The sequence below is a fragment of the Plecotus auritus genome (genome assembly GCF_963455305.1).
Source record: "Plecotus auritus genome assembly, chromosome: 7".
Classification (NCBI taxonomy): Eukaryota; Metazoa; Chordata; class Mammalia; order Chiroptera; family Vespertilionidae; genus Plecotus; species Plecotus auritus.
The window spans coordinates 20985720-21006846 of NC_137774.1; the positions used below are offsets into that span (position 1 = coordinate 20985720).

Consider the following 21127-nt stretch of genomic DNA (forward strand, 5'->3'; position numbering starts at 1 on the left):
TCCGTCCACTCTTCAGTGGCCTGGCCTCTCGGCAGCAAGTAACCTATTGGGACCTGCCCCTTCTGTTTTCCAATGAAAGCTTGCTTGTGGCTCATCATGCTCCCTCCACACCCCCAAAGCTCTTCCTCCTTCTCTTGATTGAAGCCCTAATCAAGCATGGACATTTCCCCAAGGTGAAAGCCAGAAACTTCAAGGTTATTCTAGGTTTCTTCTCTCACAGACTCCCTCCCACACCTCATACCCATCACCAATCCCATCCACTGTGTGGGTTAAATGTGGCCCCTTTCTGGCCTCACTTCCACAGCACTGGTTCATCTGCCTGTTGCAACTAGTGGAACTTTCCGCTCAATGACCTCCCTGCTCTGGTCTCTGCCACACACACACACACACACACCGCCCCCAACATATACACACCCCCTCCTCCCCTGTGATTCTCTCTCCTGAATTGCTGTCAGAGTTGACTTAAACGTCCATGCAATGATTCTGTTGTCCTTTTTCAGTTTCTACACTGGCCCCTCTGCTGCCCACAGGATAAAGCCCAACTCCTCAGCATGGCATTTGAGGCCTCCACCATCCGTCTGGGAGGGACAGAAATGGAAGACAATTTTAATTCTCATGAGACACTCAGAGAACTGCCCCATGCATCACCCTTCTGAAACAGCCACGATCCTGTCCATTGGCTGCTCTTCTCATGTTTTGTTTTTTTTTTTGTGTGTGTGTGTGTGTGTCTGTGTGTGAAATTCCATCCCTTTCACCAGACACCTCACCCTATTTCATCCACCTGGAAAAACCCTTTTTCCTCCAAGACCCTGCCGGAGGGTTACCTGCTCTGTGACAGCCTCCCCAAGAAGTCCTGTCCTTCTATGCTCCAGGAAAATGCAATCATAGCAAGAAACATCTAAATAGAAATTATTTCCATAAGAATAATGTTAAAAGGCTGGATTTCATTCCTCAGTGCCCCAAATGTTACCATTCCAAACTCCTTACCTATTGGTATTTCTCCCACAGATAGCCCCACGTGCATACAGAAATGCTAAAGACTTCACACAACATTCTTCCCACACATATGTTTCCCTGAGACAGTGTGACCTGGGCAGAGGAGAGGTGGAGTGAAGCATTCACCCACAGCGACCTCCATCAACTCTGCTCCTCTGTCTGGAAGGCTAATGCTCACTGAGGGCCTGGCCACATTGTGACTGTCATGGGCCCTTTCCTCCATTAAAATACTTATATATTTAGAATCTTTTTCTCTCTTCTTTTTATATATTTTATAATCTTGTTGATATAAAAATAATCTAGGCTGCCTTCATTATCACATATTCATTACTATCATATTCATTTTTCTTCTGGATTTAAAATAAAATGAAAACATTTTCCAGGGTCCCTAAAGATATGGTGGGCCCCAGGCACTGCACCCCAATAGACAAGCTGACCCTGACCGAAGGCACTGGAAGCATGAAGGTCTTATCTCCCTCCCCATTGCTCTTTGAGTCCCCAGAGAAGAAATGGAGATTAGTGTTTTCTGTTACAACCTTATCTAGACTCACTCAATAACATGTCTTTATTCTCTCCAGGCAAAAGTTGCCAAGGGACATACCATTGATCCATTTGCTAAATACACAACATATAACAAAGTATGGCTTACACAAATGAGTCTTGTAAATATAGAGTTGCCCACAGAGGTTGGCATTTGATGCGATTTTCTGCAAGGAGTTAGGATTGTGTGATGGGGTCCACTAGGGCTGAAGGATTATTATTACTGTTTATATCCGATTCATAGTTAAGGAAACTGAAAACCAGAGGAATTTATTAATTGGGCCAGGAGGACAGAGAACAAATGAAATGGCAACTCCAGGATTTCAACTCGTCTGTGCTTTTATGAGCTGTTTTGGACAGATTGAGTTTGAGGTACCCAAGGGCTTCCAGGGGAGAGAGTTATCCAGGAAGTATTTAGATAAACTAGTTCAAGAGTTAAGTGAGATCCTTAGCTTGTAATATATTTGGGAATTATCTGAGTATTGGTGGCATTTAAAAATTCAAAGTGGATCAGCTCATTGATTCCTTTGCAGTCTCTCTATATGGTGGGGTCCAGGCCAGTGGGCTTTCCTAGAATTATTTCTGCATTTTTCAACCATCTTGATCGGGCCTCCTCCTTCAGGGAGCTGTGCAGCCTTGTTCTCTTGCTGGACCTCACCCTATTATTTCCCAGGTATGCCTGGTTTCTGAGAAACATTTAGAGGTAACCTTCTGTCCAGAGACCCTGGGCTATCAGCTGGGCCCTACTATTTTTCACTGGATGACAGAATTTGACTTTTCCCCACTTTGATGCCTGATGCTATCTATAGACCAAGCTTCTGGATGACATTCTATGCACTCACCCACCCCGTAAATATTTACTGAGCACCTACTGTGTGCCAGACACCATTGTAAGTACTGAGGATACAATTGTGCACAAAATAAAGTCCCTGACCCCAAGGATCTTATAGTCTAGAGGCAGGAGGCAGATACTAAGAACAGTGCTACATGCCATGAGGAAGATAAAGCCACATGATGGAGTATGACTGAGGGATAGTGGACACTGGTCAAGGATATCAGCAGGGAAGAACTCTGGGCCTTCAGAGCTAAGTATGGTCACCTCTCCAATTGGCCTGAGGAGCAGAGAGGTCCTTAGAGAGCCTTGGGTAGCAGGGTGAATACACACTTCCCAGGGTTCTCCTGAGGCCTGTCTACATTTCTGCCCTGGGAGTCCACAAGATTCTGTCTCCTTCTACTTTGTGTTTTCTCATTTAAGTCAGCTTGAGTTGCTGATTCTTGCAACCAGAGCTCTGTACACTGTGGTCTTCTGAAATTAAATGCAAACCATGTGTCAGAGGGTGTCTCAAGAGGTGGGAGGGTACTAAGCAGGGCAGTCCTCATTCATGAGCCCCACCAAGGGCCAGGTGCTGTGCTAAGTGTTGAGAATACAGAGTTCCCCCAAGAAGCTCATCATTTAGTGAGCTCCATTGAGTGTCAGCCTTAATCACACAATATACAGAGTAATGGGAAGCAAGGTTGAGGAGGGTGTGTGGGGGCTTACCGAGGGCAGGGTACAGGGTACATCACGGCTTCCTCCAGTCCTGCTCATCCCCTTGGAGGTGTTTCTCTAACATGTTATTGCTGATTAATGTTTAAAATATGACTCTAAGGATATTTTAAGATTTTATGAAGAAATCCAAACCCAGAGAAAGAAAGATGGGGAATGAATCAATACAATTCGGGGCTCATCTCAGGAAGAAAATGCCAACCTTGAGCCTTTGGTCAAGACTTCTGGCTATTGTGTCGTAGGGTCCCCCACGGGAGCATAGGATCTGATTGTGGCTACTTGTCCTATAACTTGGTCACACAGTGCAGTTCGCTAACTATAGTCAAGAGATAATGTCCAATCTCGAACCTAGAAATTCATTGAAATAAAGTGAGGTGGCCATGATCTACCATTTCAGTATTCTTACTTGCAAAATTCACCACCAGGACTTCTTGCACCTCTCAAATCATAACCTGCACACAAAATTAAGAAACATACAGAAATCTGTTATGCATTGATGCAGCCAGGCTCTGAAAATAGCAGCTGCAGCCACAAACCAAAGAACGGGCCTTTGTGAAGAGTGAAAGAAGCTGTTTGTCCTGAGCTCATCTTGTAAGCTACAGATAGAATTCCCTACTATTGCTAAAGTAACATCTTTAAGCAAAGAGAGGAATCAATTAGAGGGAAATAGGATGTCTTAGTCCATTAGACTTTCCTTTCCTACTAAGGTTCCAAGGCCCTAATTTTCCAATCAGAGCCCAAGAGAGTATGAACTTACATGAAGGCAGGTAGCAGACCCATTACAAAGCATAGGTTTGATGGCATTAGTAGAGGCCTGGGTCAAATTAAAGTATTCAAAATTGGAGATGAATCATTTTTGTGGTGTAAAGACCCATGCTCTCCGGGTGATCATGTTACACCCTGACCCTGGACACCACCTTCAGGAACATGGATCCACTCCAATGGCTACAATGCACCTGTTAAAAATTAAATTGTCCCTCATTTTTCAAACAACATTGAACTTGATCTCCTTAGCCAAATTAACACTACTTAGGAAGATCAGTCAATTTCAGAAACACTTCTCTATTAGACTTGAATCTAAACCACACAACTTCCTGAGCAGTTTCACACGTGGAGCTACCTTCCCAGCCAACAGTGCACTTTTTATTTTGCATTAAAAATATCAAAAGAAGCTGTTCGGAGTCAGCCTGGTAGTCCAGTCTGTTTGAGTGGCACTAAGGTCATACTTTAATGTACTCTGACCATTTTTAATTGTCCTCTGCTCCCCATTAGCAATTCCACGGTTGAAAAATTATGCAAAGTCCCTTAGGGAGTTCAAGTTAGCCTGACATAAAGTCAGAGAGCTTAGCATATGGCAGAGAAGAAAAGGGACCAGGGATCAGGAAAAGGTTTATCTGTTTTACCTAAGTCGAAGGCTAAGTAAGATGCCAGGAAGATGGGATAAAAACTGTTCTTATTGCCCAGCCAGGCTGCTCAGTGGTTGAGTGTTGACCTATGAACCAGGAGATCATGGTTGTTTCCCCGTCAGGGCACATGACCCGGTTGCGGGCTTGATCCCCAGTAGGGGGCATGCAGGAGGCAGCCAATTGATGATTCCTTCTCATTGATATTCCTATCTCTTTCTCCCTCTCCCTTCCTCTTTGAAATTAATAAAAATATATTTAAACAAACAAACAGTTTCTATTGCTCTGGCCAGTGTGGCTCAGTTAGTCAGGTGTCATCGTGTGCACCAAAAGGTTGCCAGTTCAATTCCAGTTCAGGGTACATGCCTGGGTTGCTGTCTTAATTACCAGTAGGAGGAATGCAGGAGGCAACAGATGATGTTCTGCTCTCACATTTAAAAAATATATATTTTTTTATTGATTTCAGAGAGGAAGGGAGAGAGAGAGAGATAGAAACATCAGCGATGAGAGAGAATCATTGACTGGCCGCCTCCTACATGCCCCACACTGGGGGTCAAGCCCGCAACCCAGGCATGTGCCCTGACCGGAATCGAATTGTGATCTCCGGTTCATAGGTTGAAGCTCAACCATTGAGTCACGCCAGCTGAGCTCTGCTCTCACATAGGTTTCTCTCTCTAAAAATCAATTTAAAAATCTTTAAAACCCCAAAACTGTTCCTGTTGCTTTGAAATGCTTTAGAGGGTCTTTAGTGGGCCACTGAGTTAATGCATCTGTTCTTCATTATAAAAGATAAATGAAATACCATCCCAGTGATTCAGTCTTTTCCTTTTAAATACATTCCTTGCAATGAAAAGATGGGAGCTCCCTTCCCTTCCACCTTTTTTAACATTCATTAGGTGAAGCCAACCAAGGTAGATGTTAGCACAGAGGCAGAGAGGTAGTAGCCCCTGGGGGCACAGGACCCAGGGCAGGGTGAGGAGGGTGTCTGTATAAGGAAGTGATGGCAACAGTGACTGGGAGTTGAGAATCAGAGTCCTAGAGAGGTGAGGGCATTTATGTGTGGGCAATGGCAAAAGAATGGTAATGTATGAGAGGATTGGTCCAATACAATGGGGATCATGGGAGTTTGGAATTATTGGAAAAGGGAATCGCAAGTACAGAGAGGGAGAATCAAAACTAGAATAAACTCTGTGGTGTTGGATTGAAATCAAAGGTATTGATCTGAACTGATGGTTTTCAATATATTTAGGTATAGAAACATAGATGTGAGTATATGTATACATACATACATATATCCCTCAGCTCCACCCACTTAGGTGGCCTGGGAACAGGAACACCACAATAGCAATGAGCACACTTAGCTTGGTTTATAAATTCCTTTCTCCACTACAGAAACATAACTTCTTGGGGGAAATGGCTGATTCAGACTGGGACAGAAAAAGTACAAAATGAGCCTGGTACAACTTGTGCTTAAGTGCTCAAAGAGTAACTGGGACACGTCAAAAGGTTACAGAAGCACTTGAAGGAGCTCCTGCTGGCCGAATCTAGGACAATATGAACATTAAAATATTATAGTAGCCCGGCCGGCGTGGCTCAGTGGTTGAGTATCAACCTATGAACCAGGAGGTCACGGTTCGATTTCTTGGTCAGGGCACATGCCTGGGTTGCTGGCTGGATCCCCAGTCGGGGCATGCAAGAGGCAGCCAATCAATGATTCTCTCGCATCAGTGATGTTTTATCTCTTCCTCTCCCTTCCTCTCTGAAATCAATAAAACATATATTTAAAAAAATACGATAGTATATAATCATTGAATACAAGTCCATATTAAGCGAAAGGATGAGAAAAGAAAGTCCTCCTTACAGACACCAACCTATAAATATAGGGGTAATGGGGTTAGAAAACACTATGTGACCACCATCATAGAGTAGTAATGAGGCAAGAAACAGCAAGATGCTGAAACCAGGGGGTAGTTGGTGAGGATGGGGTATTTGTAGTCTGAAAACACTCCCCTACAAAATATTTACTGGTGATTTTTTGTGGAGAATCCCCACAGACACCACCTCAATTAAATAATCGAGGTTAGCATCACCAATGGAGTAATTAAAAAGCATGTATCCTAATAGCAAGGAATAGGAGCAGCACAGCATTACCTGATATTCCTGCCAAAAAGGTAGAACTTGAACCAAATCGTGAATTATCAACAAATCCAATTTGTGGGGCAGTCTGCAAAACAGCCAGTAATCTTCAAATGTCAAGGTCAGGAAGCAAGCTTGAAGGAGGCTGAGACATGACTAAGTGCAACAAAATGGCTTTTTAAAAAATAAAGTGATAAAGGCTATATTGGGACCAATGGAAAAACTTGGTTAGTGTTTCCATGTAAACTTCTTCTGAGAAGACTTATTTGGTGATATAGAACGTCTCATAACAGGAATTACATCCTCTTCAAAGTGATTTAGGAAAAAAGTGACTCTTTTAGTAACATTCTTGGTACTATACTTTTCTGTAAGTTTGGAATTATTTAAAAAATTGCTTATCTTTTCACATATAAAATAATAAAACAATTATGAGAATATCTAAGTTTAAGTTGAAACTCCAAAATGTAGGAATGAGGAATTGACATCTTTTTATTTGGTAAAATTAAGAGTATATAATTGGCCTGTGTTCTCAGTGGTTAGAACGTTGGCTGGAGCACAGAGGGATTGCGGGCTCGGGCACTTTATCAGGGTTGCAAGTTCCATCCGGGATGCATTCGGGAGGCAACCAATGTGTGTGTGTGTGTCTCACCCTCCCTCCCTTCCTTCCACTCTCTCTAAATATTAATGGAAAAATATCCTAGGGTGAGGATAAAAAAAAGAAGAAGAAGAAGAAAAAAAAGAATACATCAGCCCAGCTGGTGCTGCTTAGTGGTTGAGCATCAACCTATGAACCAGGAGATCATGGTCACATGCCGGGCTCAATTCACAGTAGGGGGCATTCAGGAAGCAGCTGATGATTCTTTCTCATCATTGATGTTTCTATCTCTCTCTCCCTTCCTCTCTTTGAAATCAATAAAAATATATTAAAAAAAAAAAGAAAAAACATCATGTAACTTATGGACCACAAGAGAAACATGTAAAAATAATAACTGAAAATAAGCAGAACATAAAAAAGGTAACACTGATGACAATCACATTCAGAAGTGAAGTGATGTGGCTAAAATAAAGTTCTCTCAATTCCTTTTGTGTCAAACATTTAAGGACACAATAAAAAATAAGGCGATTTTGCTAAAAATGAAGATCCTTTTAATTTTTGGACACAGGTTACTTAGAGAAGGGGAAAAGTGCTTAAAACACCTTGGAACCAGGTATTTGCATTTCAAATAACTTAATGAAACATATAGTCAAATGGCACTTTATCGTACATGATACTTTCACATGGAAATAATTTCTTGATGCCTTTAAAATTCCCAATTCCCATGAATACTTCAGTTATTTTATTTTATTTTTTTTTAAAAAAACCTTATTCTTTTTTATTATTTATTTATTTTTTTTTTTTATTGATTTTTTACAGAGAGGAAGGGAGAGGGATAGAGAGTTAGAAACATCGATGAGAGAGAAACATCGATCAGCTGCCTCTTGCACACCTCCCACTGGTGATGTGCCTGCAACCAAGGTACGTGCCCTTGACTGGAATCGAACCCGGGACCTTCCAGTCCGCAGGCCGACGCCCTATTCACTGAGCCAAACCGGTCAGGGCAATACTTCAGTTATTAAGATACTATAAAATGGCAAGAAAGATTTTTTGAGATCTCAAAGTAAGAAAAAGCTGGAGAAAAGTATACATTAAAGGGCTTCACAAATAGAAAGCATGTTAGAATCTTGATAAAAGTAATTTTCCCTAGGTTCAAGGCTCAAGTTTAAGTTTGATTCCTTTGACTGTCCAACATCAACAAGACACCAGTTGCGAATGTTTTTTTGAAAAGCCAAGGAGCTTTTTAACTGTCAGGAGCCAGTGTTGGCCAGAAGAGGTTTGCGGTATTTGCACTGAATCCAAACTCGGTACATTGTCAGCTGTTTTCCTCGGTTCACTTGCAATCGGCGATCCACCAGGTTCTGAACCTTTTCCAGTCCAGCAGTCGTGAAAAGTGTATCCAGTTCATCTAGTTTGGAAAATAGATGTTTATGTATTTTCCCCGGAAGAAAAAGTATAGTATCTACCACTTTCTATGTTAAATGAAGCTCCTTGAGATTGCTGTCACTACTTAGGTATTTTTAGTGGCTTCAGCAGGCAGTTTAGTTAAAAATGCAGCAGTGGCTAGGAAAGAGCAAGTTCATGTTCAGGCAGGGGAAGCCAAACCATCTGGGAAGGGTGACCTGGAACCCGAGGGAGAGCTTCTCTAAGAGTCAGCTGATGGGGAGGAGTTTTCATGAAGGGCTCTACGAATACCTTAAAATTACATGTAAAGATCTACCTATGTGTATGTGAAAGCCCTTTTTTTTTTTGTTTGTTTTTAAGGGGAGAGGTTCTATCACTTTAACCAGAGGCTCGGAAAAATATGTGATCTGACAAAGGTCCCAGCAATGGAGTGTTCTTAAGGCACTGGTGGAGAAGGAAACTGCAGCTGGGCGAGCAGCAGGGGAGAGCAGTTCAGGGTGGTATCTGGAACCCAGTGAATGGTGAGTTCACCCTAACTAAGGTGCATCTAAGGCACAACCCAGCTTAGAGGGTGAAACAGCTGCACTGGAGTCTAGCAAAATGGGCTTGTTTCCCGTTTTGAACACGTGACAGAGAGGAAGGGCAGACAGCATAAGAGCAAGGCAGAAGACTGAAGACGTACAAGCTGAGCCTATCTGGAGAACAGTGAGCAGTTCAGGTTGGCTGTGAGGGACGGGAAAGGATAGGAAAAGGTTGTAAAAGGTAGGAGGGCCAGATGACCTTACTTCTGGAAGTCCACCAAGGAACATTTAATATACTTTGGAAGTATTACTATAAAGATGAGTGTTGTTTCCATACCTTGTGTGAAGAAGTAAACTCTGGTGCCATCACCTCTCACATAGAAATTTTCAGATAGACACTGACCTGCAGAACAATGTGGCAAAAATCAGAGAAACTTTAAAGCACTTCCTTGAATTTCACTGTCAATCAAATGTACATCACAGATCATCTTCCTGCGCAGAGAACAGAATTCTTCCTTGGTTATACTTGGTACTTTGCAGGAATCTGCAATTTTTCTCCTACAAAGTAATGGTGCTTTGGAGAAGAACAGCCAAAGGGGCATAATCAAACTGCAGGCTAAGTAACTTATACATGTGACTCTCAGCTCCCCGGTTCAATAGTTCTGCTTCCTGCTGAAACAGGTTGTGTTTTCGCCTTTTCCCTGATTAAATAAATACTATCTACTATTTGTTTAAAAAAAAAAAAAAAAGGAAAAGTAAATAAATATCAAACAATATCGCTAAGTCTAAGGATACCATTAAGTCTAAGCCACCAATACCATTTTGGTGAGTGTCATTTCGCATGTCTCTCCATGTGTCTACACACATATTCATATATATATATATGTATATGTATATGTATATGTATATGTATATGTATATGTATACACACACACACACACACACACACACACACACACACACACATATATATACGACACATATACTCTTTTTATCTTAGACATGCTCTCCCTTCTGCTGCTAACCCTGGACTCTACGTCAATTTAACACCCTGGTGTGTAATCCTTCACCTTTTAAATGTCAACATAATCTTACTTGCTTTCCTTACCTACGTATCTCTCCCCAGCTACTGTTACATGTGGGCTCAAGTCTGAAATACTCATCTACGCACTGCTCTTCTCACTTGGAAATAAAATGGAATACCCTCTCCCAAGACCAGCAGTATGCCCCTATACAGAGGCATTCACTTTGTTTCCAAGATTTTGCTTATGTATATATTATGGCTGGTTCTTGAAAAATTCCCAAAAGGACTGTTGGATTGAATAGATAATATAGGGTAACTTTTTAAAAGGCCATAACAGACTGGCCAGTGTTTCTCAGTGGTTGAGCATCAACCAATGAACCAGGAGGTCATTGCCTGGATTGCCGGTCAGGGCACATGCCGGGGTTCCAGGCTCAAACCCCAGTAGGGAGTGTGCAGGAGGCAGCCGATCAATGATTCTCTCTCTCTCTCTCTTTTTTTTAAAATATATATATATTTTTATTGATTTTTTACAGAGAGGAAGAGAGAGGGATAGAGAGTTAGAAACATCGATGAGAGAGAAACATCGATCATCTGCCTCCTGCACACCTCCTACTGGGGATGTGCCCGCAACCAAGGTACATGCCCTTGGCCGGAATCGAACCTGGGACCTTTCAGTCCACAGGCTGACGCTCTATCCACTGAACCAAACTGGTTAGGGCCAATGATTCTCTCTTATCATTGATGTTTCTATCTCTCTCTCCCTTTCCCTTCCTCTCTGAAATCAATTAAAAAAAATAAAATAAAATAAAAAGGCCGTAACAATTTATTTTTTACCAGTAGTGGAGAAACACCTCTCTTTCTTTTCTTTTTTTTTTTTTTTAAATACATTTTATTGATATTTTACAGAGAGGAAGGGAGAGGGATAGAGAGCTAGAAACATCGATGAGAGAGAAACATCGATCAGCTGCCTCCTGCACACCTCCCACTGGAGATGTGCCCACAACCAAGGTACATGCCCTTGACCGGAATCGAACCCGGGACCCTTCAGTCCGCAGGCTGACGCTCTTTCCACTGAGCCAAACCGGTTTCGGCAGAAACACCTCTCTTTCTTTGAACTGGCCAGCAATAGGTTTAAGAACTGGTATCTCATTGTTACTTTTATTCCCTTGAAGTTTTGTTTTTGGCCATTTGAATATGTTCTTCTGTGAACCAACTCTAAAATATTCCTTCCCTGTTTTTTGGGTGGGTCTCTGATCTATTCCTTATCAATTTGCCAAGAGTCCCTTGAAGAGCACAGATATTAAGTCTTTATCTGTTTTATGCACCCAAAATACTTGTCTTTTAACTTTTTAATAACATCATTTGCCACATCACATTTAAAATTGTTTATGTAATCAAATGTCTTTTTCTAAAAATAGCTCTTTAAAAAGTAGCTGTCTTGGTTAAAAAGAACTCCCTAATACCTAGATTATATAAGCCTTCAAAAAACAGACCACCCTTATCATGTATGAAGTGTTTTATATATGAAGCTATAATTCCAGTGTCTATTCTGTCCCACTGATTTGTATGTCTATTCTGATGGCAAAACTATTGTTTTGATTATAGTAGCAAAATACCTTTTTTAAACCGAAGCTGAGCCATGTCATGGCGGCCATAATCTCGCAGAAGCATCATCCCTCCAGGCTTCAAAAGCTTGCTCAGCCTAGTGATAGCGTTCTGCATCCTGTTGGGGGGCGGGGAGGGGGGCAGAGAATGAAGATCAGGCCCCTTTAAGGATAAGATTCCCTTTCTTTTTTGTAAAAATATTTTTTATTGATTTCAGAGAGGAAGGGAGAGGGAGAGATAGAAACATCAATGATGAAAAAGAATCGTCAATAGGCTGCTTCCTGCACGCCCCCTACTGGGGATGGAGCCCACAACTCGGGCATGTGCCGACAGGGAATGGAACCGTGACCTCTTGGTTCATAGGTGGACACTCAACCAGGCTGGGCAAGATTCCTTTTCCTTGCTGCATATTCTAAAAAGACAGTGGACTTCCTAACCCTGAAGTCTTAGATCCTCTGCCCTTGATTTAGTTAGAACGGGAGCACACATCCAAACTTCTGATGTGCCTTCTGGGGCCTGCTAATAACTGAGGATAACCTCCTTCTGTCTTAGGGCTCCACCACAGGAAAAGTGACACACTGTCTGGCTCGCTTCCTTCTCCTCCTGGGATTGCCTCAGGAGGAAGCCATGCCTGCCCTGTGCTCCCACCACCTGCTATGGGACTGCTCGTGAACTCATCTTCTTTCCCCCTCTAGGCCCAAGCTCTTTGAATGCAGATCTTTCCATTTGTTAAATAAAGACCGAACCTCAAGAACTTAGAATTTACATGGTGACAGTCAGTATGCAAATGAGGAACTTCAGCGAAGTGCTTCACATTTCCTAGTGCACTTTTCATACTGAGGCTTGGTACAACATTCTGCTTTTCTAACTTAAGAAGTATAAACACTACAAACTTACCAAAAAAAATCTGAAAGTTTGTTTAACTACTGAATAACTTATTTTTAACTTTAATGCTGCATTTCAGTCCATGCAAGTTTTTTAAAGTTGTAGCATTTAAACTTCTGCAGTTACTAATGTTTTGAGCCATGCAGGCACTTTGGGCTGTTCTGCATCTACCTTTACTGCACACTCACAATATACCTGTCTGGTCAGATGACTCAATGCTATTCTGGAGAAAACATGGGCTGGAGAAAATCAATCACTCCCCCAGGTCTCCAACCAACACTGCTTCCTTGAGACAGTATTTTACTAGGAAGACAAGTTGCCTATGTCTATGAGCCTTTAACGGTATCTTTTAGGGTACAGCAATTGTCTTTTATCTAAATTGATTTTTTGAAATTCTACTATACCTGTTTTCCACAGAACTCAAGTATCAGAGAATAGCTGAGTTAGGCTTCACTGTACATTCTGTGCTGTTAACAAGCTTGGTTTATCCCTGGCTGGGTAGCTCAGTTGGTTAACGTAACATCCCAATATGCCAAGGTTGTGGGTTTGATCCCCGGTCAGGGCACATACAAGAAGCAACCAATGAATATATAACTAAGTGGAACAATAAAGCGACGTTTCTCTCTGTCTCCTTTCCCCTCTCTCTAAAATCAATTTAAAAAAAGAGAGAAAAAAAGGCTTGGTGCATTTAAAAAGGCCAATAATGAGATGTTGAAACAGCGTGCTGAGATTATCAATATGAAATTTCTCCAAATACCCATTAAAGATGTCCCCCCATTCTTTGCGGATATTATACCATAAAAATGAAAAGAAAAACCAACCAATGAAGTCAATAAGCAGAGTTTTAGAGGCTGAAACAAAAGTTGGACTTCAAGACAAATTTAGGAAAACAGTTGAGATGTTTCTATCACTTTAGATGGAGTGGCTTCTTTCTGTCTATCAGAACATTCTTTTTATTTAGGGCCCAACTCCGATATCAAGGTCCATGACTAAAGCTTTGTTTTTGTTATACTACTTACTTGTCTGGAACAATCGATGAAAGAACAAATATGAGGATAATAATATCAAGACTGTCTCTGGGAATCGGATAACTCTTATCTTCATCACACAAATCATGAACAAAGGCAAAACACCTTGCTGCATCATATGCTGAATTTGTCTGCAGATAATTGGAGGAGAGACAACACATGGGTTAGAAAATGTTCACAGAGCCTCAAGGTAAACTAATCTTGCTTTAAGTGTAAGTGCAGTTACTTCCCCTCTGAGGGATAGAGCTCTAATCATTAAGGCACACATTCCTTTTTGTCGTTGGTGTTAATCCTCACTCCACGATATTTTTCCCATTGGTTTTTTGAGTGGAAGGGAGGGGGAGAGACACACAGAGAGAAACATCAATGTGAGAGAGACACATCAATTGGTTGCCTCCTGGTTGGGGATCAAGCCTATAACCGAGGTATATGCCCTTAACCAGAATGGAGCCCGGGACCCTTAAGTCCACAGGCCAACGCTCTATCCACTGAGCCAAACCGGCTAGCAAAGGAGATTACCAGCTGGGCTGGGTTAACCCAGACTGGAGTCTTTGGTACAGGGACAGTCATTCTGGTGAGGTCCTGAGAATACCCAAACAGGGTGGACTTATAAGGAACTGGGAAGGGCAAGCATGTGCAAAACCAGGGAAAACCTACTACAGAAAGCTAGTCTGCAAAGAGAAAACAAATTTGAAAAAGGTAAGTGAGCACTGGGCAATGAGAGATAAGATACTATGAACTCGAGGGAGGTGTAGTGATGGAAGGGGCGGCAACGTCTCACTGGCCAGCCAACTTGCCTTGATATCTGACACCTTTTCAGGGCTGAGTTTCAGACCTGGCTACACTTGATGCTCTTGGGTTCTATGACATTCCACTTTACTGGTTGAGTTTGTCTACATGTTTCTGCGACTTGTAACTCAAAGAACTTTTGCTAAACAATCATCTCATTTCAATCCTTAAAAAATAAGTTTGGCGAGGTCATAAGACATGCCCAAAGTTCCGTGGCTGGCAAGTGGCACTCTGTATTTGACCCTTTCCTCTCCTTCAGGCTATTTCAGTAAATCTTTGACTTTTAGACCACAGTACAGTAAGGAAACAGCTAGAAACCATGATTTTTAGAAGACACTTCCCCTTTAATCAGTGGAAATTACTGATAGGAACCACTGCACTTACCTGGACCAGTTGTATAGCTGTGGAAGAAAAATCACAACAGTAAACAAAGAGTCTTGGGTCACTGAAATGGGCAGAAAAAAAACAGCAGAAGAATTACATTACAAACTGGATTATGTCTATCCTCTTTCCTGAGTAACAGGGTTAAACTATAAAAGTACCATATATTAACAATGTAAAAGGTTTAAATCTCACTAATTTCCTTGATGACAAAGGTTAACATATAAATCAGATTAAATCAGAACAACCCATAAATGGATAATGTAGAAATGTACATCTCCTGTAACCCACGACTCCCAATAACCAGTTACATTTGATGTAAAATTTTTGATAAACAACCCCTCACTTTCCTCCTCTTTGCTGTCATAGTTAAACTTTACAACATACTTACTTGTTGGTTTGTAAAATCGGAAAGACTGTGTTTCCCACACCACAACCAACCTGCAGACAAAAATGAATTATTAATCACAGAACTTTCCAAATTAATTACCCGAAGCAAGATAAATAATCAACAACAGATAATCTTGTCCACTTGTGTTAAAGGATGATGTAGTGACCAGAGCTAAACAGTACCTATGACATTCCCTGACCTTGACCTCAGGAACATGTACAGAAGTAGCATGGGCTTTCATTGGCCGAAGGGTCTAGAAAAAAAGGGCACAGGTTGCTTTTACTTTTTAAAAAAATTATTTATTGTTAATAGGGTTGGCTTTTACTTTTTGAATTCTAGTGAATGGTCCTGTAGATGAATTATTTTCATATTGAGCTCTACTATATCACAGAAAAATATTTCTAATGGACTGGGAAAATTTCATGAAAAGGGAACCATGATTACGCTGTCCTTAAATACAATACTGGGTGTAGTAATAATAAAAACAGTGACCATTTACTAAGCGCTTACTAGGTGCCAGACACTATTCTTAACTATTTTATATACACCATTTCAATTCATCTTCAAAAACTATGAGGGAAGGAGGGAGGGAGAAAGAGAGAGAGAGAGCCAGAAGCCCCATTCTGCTTGGGGAGGGTAAGAGGTACAAGGTCATGCCACAGGACTAAATCTCAAGGCTAATCAGCTTCCAGTGGAGTGTGTAGTCATCATTTGTGAATTTACATTACAGCACCGACCTAGACACTTTTCCACATGGCAGGTGCAATACAACCTACAACTTTCAGATGCTATATGATGTTCCCAGGTAGTACCTCAGGTATCTATCTTTGTTTGCCACAACCACCAGATATCTTGGTCTACATTTAGGGCATTTCATTTAAAAAATGGAGGTGAGCCTGGCAAGTGTGGCACAGTTGGTTAAGCATCAGCCCATGTACCAAAAAATTGCTGGTTCAATTCCCAGTCAGGGCACATGCCCTGGTTGCGGGCTCCATCCCCAGTAGGGAGCACGCAGGAGGCAGCCCATGGATGTTTCTCTCTCATTGGTGTTTCTCTCTCTCTCTCCCTCTACCTTCCTTTCCCTGAAATCAATGAAAAAAATAAAATAAAATAAAATAAAATATATATATATATATATATATATATATATTTATATTTAAATGGAGGTGATTCCTGGCCAACATAAGGGTCAAGTCTTCATCAGACAGATGTCACTTTGTGGTCAGCCTCTCTATGCGGACCATGTGCACAACATTACAACTTTACTAACCTACTACCAGGACAATAAAGAATGGTTACCTCGAGTATTCGGTAGGTGGCTGAGGATCCAGGAAACTCATCAGCACAGATTTCCAAGTGACTGAGTTTCTGAGTTACCTTCTCTTCCACAGGAAGAGTCTGTGCTTTATGCCCAAGGCTGTTTGAAGAGCACTTGTGCTGTTCTTCTGTTATTAAACCAGGTCCATCCGCATTGCTCCTACATTCAGGCACTTCGCTCCTCTTATTCTCTGAGAGCCAATCCATCAAGTGATTTTGGTTCTGACTAGGTGCCAGCTCTGGGAATTCAGTGAAAAGCCAATGCCTGTCCTTGAAAAATCCATTTTCATGGATTTTGTAGAAGTCATTCCAATATTTGTAGGCATTGGTCTCATAATCAACTGTAAATGTTTAAGAAAAGACTTTAAGAACCATTTCTCAACATTTTATTTGTATCTACTGTCAATTGTCACCTTGCTTCATCGAATGTCATTTTATACTAAAAGTATCCTCAATTAGAGCCATAGCCTCAGAGATGGAGATCATTTCGTGCTAGACCTATCACACATGAATTCCCTCCATATCTTGCCCTTCTACGAAGTCCAACTTCTGCCTAGGCACTTACTACCTATCAATTCTTCTCCCACATCTTTGGATGGCTCTTAGCTATCAGAAAATTCTAATGTTCAAAAAAATCTGTCTAATAACTTCTGGCCAAAAGGTCCTACCATTTCTCACGACCATACAGAACAACTCTTTTGTGTTTGAGGGCAGTCATTTCCCCCTCTAGATCTTCTTTTTTTTTTTTTTTTAATATATTTTATTGATTTTTTACAGAGAGGAAGGGAGAGGGATAGAGAGTTAGAAACATCGATGAGAGAGAAACATCGATCAGCCGCCTCCTGCACACCCCCTACTGGGGATGTGCCCGCAACCAAGGCACATGCCTTTGACCGGAATCGAACCCGGGACCCTTCAGTCCACAGGCTGACGCTCTATCCACTGAGCCAAACTGGTTTCGGCTAGATCTTCTTTTACAAGCTAAATATCCCAGGTTCTTCAGTTTGTTCCCCATGTGAACTCAATGGTTTTGATACAGGCAGCTCTTCTTTAAATACGTTCCTTTGTCTGTGGTTCTTTAGAGTGTGAATACTAAAAATGGAAAGAAGGTAAGAGGAAAATAGAGAATGTTGACAAGGAAAAAATGTCTTCAGCTGAGGAAGAGTTTTGATGATAGAGGACAGGATATATATACTAAAGAAGTGTGGACTGTTTAAAAGAAAGCTGTTGTTGAAGGTGATCAAGGTTGCTCTAGATTTCAGTTTTCTGCTTGTTGCCAATACAGGACCTTGACTAGTGTAGTAGAAGAATAAAAATCTAAGAAATTGGATTTTAGTTTCACCACTGCTACTACCAACTGCTTACCTCTGGGTAAGGCACTTAATGTCCAGGGGTCCAAGTTTCTTTAATTGCAGAAAGAGGTTATTGGATCACATGATTTTCAAATTATCTTTCAACTTTAACTTGCTTTGATCTAGTCTCTGTCAAACTATGCATGGTAACTATTTTGTAACTGGAATCTTCTAATTGTTGCACAGAACTCTTTCAGTGGGTACTACTCTCCAACTGCTAGTCCTACCTTCAATCATCTCTTAGGACATAGGCCCAACATAGAGTTTTAGTATCTAGGAATATTTTGCAGTGAAATCATCCACCTCTCCAGAAGCAGTCTCTTTTTCTTTGGCCAGATTTATCTCCATTCTGTTTCACCTATCTTTCCTTGGCAGGAGCCCCAAATCCTCACAGCCAGTACACAAAGAAAAGACACATAATTCACCAGTCATTAGTCCCCTCTTCCAACATTTTGAGTCCAACCACTTGGATCTAGCTTCAGTGGTAACATTTCCTCAGGCAAAGTGTAATCATCCTCTAAAACAATCGTATGGCGATTGCCAGAAGCCAGCCATATTAATATGGGTCTAGTCAACATAATTAAAAACTTAAGCACTAGAAAATAATATCAACCCCCCCCCCCTAAAAAAAAAAACAAAACACAAAAACCCTCTATGCCCTAACAAGACTTTACCGGTGTAACCCATTTCCATCCTTGCACATCTCCTGTTCTACTCCCGAGCCCAGTTGAACAAAAGGCTCTGGGCAACCTCGGTTCTCTGGCCTCCCGGAGAGCGCGTCCAGCAGTTCGCTGGGCTGTGGAATCCATTGAGAGCCCCCTGGGGCGCACCTTGCTTCTCCTGGCAAACCCGCTGGGTGCTGTTCTCCTGGACTTTCCTCTCCGCCGCCGCGGCCTGCTCTGCCGACCACTCCACATTGTCCCTGGGAAAATCAAACAGGCAGCTTAGGGGCCTCGCGTTCCAGCTGCCGACAGGGTGAGTAGCTGGCCTCGCAACGCTTCTCCCCTGGGAGCAGAGCGCCTAGAATAAGACAGCGGGACCCGTGGCTGGCGGTCAGGGGCTCGCCGGAGCGCCCAGGGCGAGGGACAGAGGGCGGGCCGCCGGCCGCACGAGGGGCAGGGCGGTTACCAAGCATTGTGGTGGAAGACCCGCGCCGGATCGCTCAGCAACCGGCCCCCGAACTGCTGCCTCTTCCCGCCGGACTCCGGGCAGGAGTCTGCCATGATACCGGAGCCGGAAGTAACTGCCTCTCCATAACTTCCTGCGGGGCCACGCCCCCTTCCGGAGGCGCGGGGAAAGGGCGGGAAAAGACGGGGGGCGGGACGACTCGGGTGACGGGTGTCTGGATGGCGCTGGCTCTCTGGGTGGGGCTGGCCCCGAGTTGTGTAAGGGCTCTGGTGGACACGCATGGTGGCAAGAGAGTGGGAGACGTTCCACTTGAGCCTTCTTTCAGTGCTGGGGTCCTCTAACAGGTTCCCCGTTTCACGCAAGTTGTAAGGCAATTCCACGGTAGAGCCGATTGGCCAAAAGAACTGAAGAAAGTAGCTCGCAGGGTGAGAAAATAGGGCAATTCTCCAGCCTCTCCAATCAGCTTTTCATAGTGTGAAAAGCTATAAAATATCTACATACAATTTTTTGGGGGGAAGTATAGGAAATAAATAACCAAGGAGAACTTTAAAGTTTTTTTTTTATAACCTGTTTGAATTATCCATATCCAAGCTTATTTTGCACAGTCAAGATTGTAGTTCATGCACAGATGTAGTTTTGTGACATTAATACGTTTCAGCCTTACATTTCTATTTCGATAATTACTACAAACTGATTCTCACAAGAGCCTAGGAAGTAGGCTGTCAATATAAGATAAAGTTAGTTGAGAAGATTTCCAGAAGAGGGATACTACCATTTGGAAGAAGAGAAGAAAAGGGTTAGTTATTTGAGTAGAGCAGTACTAGACTTAGCACACTGGTAACCAGTGGTCATTGGGGCTTAATCACAAGGAACAACAACAGCCTGTAATTATTGGAATCGAGACTCCATTGCAGATTCTCCCCATAGTCAAAACTAAAGGGAGCCCTAGCCTGCTGGGCTCAGGGGTAGAGCATCCGCCTGAGAACTGAAGGGTCCCAGGTTCAATTCCCGTCAAGGGCACATGCCCCCCAGTTGCAGACTTGATCCCCAGTAGGGGGCGTGCAGGAGGCAGCCAATGAATGATTCTCTCTCATCATTGATGTTTCTCCTCTTCCTCTCTCTTCCTCTTTGAAATCAATAAAAATATATTTAAAAAGAAAAAAAAAACCACTAAGGGGAGCAATGAGAGATTCTTCTATACCTCTCCCACCAAAGAAATGGGAACAATTCCCAGACTCTCTCTAATCACCAAGAAAAATACACGAGTGAATAAAAAAGATAAGATAGTAAAGAACTTGTAGTTTATTTATTTTTTTAAATATATTTTATTGATATTTCACAGAGAGGAAGGGAGAGGGATAGAGAGCTAGAAACATCGATGAGAGAGAAACATCGATCAGCTGCCTCCTGCACACCCCCCACTGGGGATGTGCCCGCAACCAAGGTACATGCCCTTGACCGGAATCGAACCTGGGACCTTTCAGTCCGCAGGCCGATGCTCTATCCACTGAGCCAAACCGGTTTTGGCACTTGTAGTTTATTTGAAGACAAAAGACTTGCCATTGTCATGGTCTTTTGAAACAATTTGAACAAAACCTCCTTTCCAAATAAATACAAGGATTTCTATCTTTTCTCAAGGCTAGCTGTTTGCAGATATGATGGTTGGTTTATGCTTATTCTTGGCATCTTGTTCTCTCATCTACAGACTTCTTTTCTCCCTACACCAAAAGCTATTAGGGCTCCTAATCAATTGCCCCACTTCGTAATTTCTTGCAGAGCTGACTTTTCAGTTACTTATTTAGTTCCAGTAATTAGTCATTTAAAATGTCAAACAACTTGGGCCCTATTGATGATATGTTTTTTAAAAAAGTTTTAATTATTTTATTTTTCCCCCATCACCATTTATCCTCCATGTACTCTTCCACCACCACCCCATGAAATATTCTAAAGTATCCTAATACTTAATACTTTCATACAATTATCTTTGACCTCTACAACTCATTTTTCTTCATCTTTTGAAGCACTTAAATATTTTCTTCCGAAGAAATTTGGAAGACACGGCTGAGTCCTCTGTGGTTATCAGACT

At 42.1% G+C, this 21127-nt stretch overlaps 1 protein-coding gene across 2 annotated transcripts; it reads right to left on the reverse strand.

Annotated features, from left to right (window-relative positions):
* Window positions 1-7088: 7088 nt before the first annotated feature.
* METTL2A (methyltransferase 2A, tRNA N3-cytidine) lies at window positions 7089-19180 on the reverse strand. 2 transcript variants are annotated; one of them, XR_013961119.1, is made up of 10 exons: window positions 19042-19180; window positions 18744-18835; window positions 16544-16902; window positions 15245-15294; window positions 14857-14917; window positions 13675-13814; window positions 11782-11888; window positions 9479-9544; window positions 8227-8624; window positions 7089-7947 (listed from the first exon to the last, which is right to left on the reverse strand). XR_013961119.1 is itself a non-coding variant. In XM_080678596.1 (9 exons), exons 1-9 carry the CDS (start codon window positions 19134-19136, stop codon window positions 8467-8469), a joined length of 1128 nt encoding a protein of 375 aa, XP_080534722.1. In that variant the 5' UTR covers window positions 19137-19178; the 3' UTR covers window positions 8032-8466. The 2 variants fall into 2 exon arrangements, 1 of the variants encoding a protein (XP_080534722.1); XM_080678596.1 differs by lacking the exon at window positions 7089-7947 and having other exon boundaries at window positions 8032-8624; window positions 19042-19178.
* Between the last annotated feature and the right edge of the window lie 1947 nt (window positions 19181-21127).

Bases quoted from the DNA above. Each gene is read 5' to 3' on its own strand.
- METTL2A (XM_080678596.1), bottom strand. From the start codon at position 19,136: ATGGCAGACTCCTGCCCGGAGTCCGGCGGGAAGAGGCAGCAGTTCGGG. The intron at 16,903-18,743 runs GTGCGCCCCAGG...AAACATTTACAG, and splicing joins GGTTTGCCAGGAGAAGCAAG to TTGATTATGAGACCAATGCC. The intron at 13,815-14,856 runs GTAAGTGCAGTG...AATTATCTGCAG, and splicing joins CAGCTATACAACTGGTCCAG to ACAAATTCAGCATATGATGC.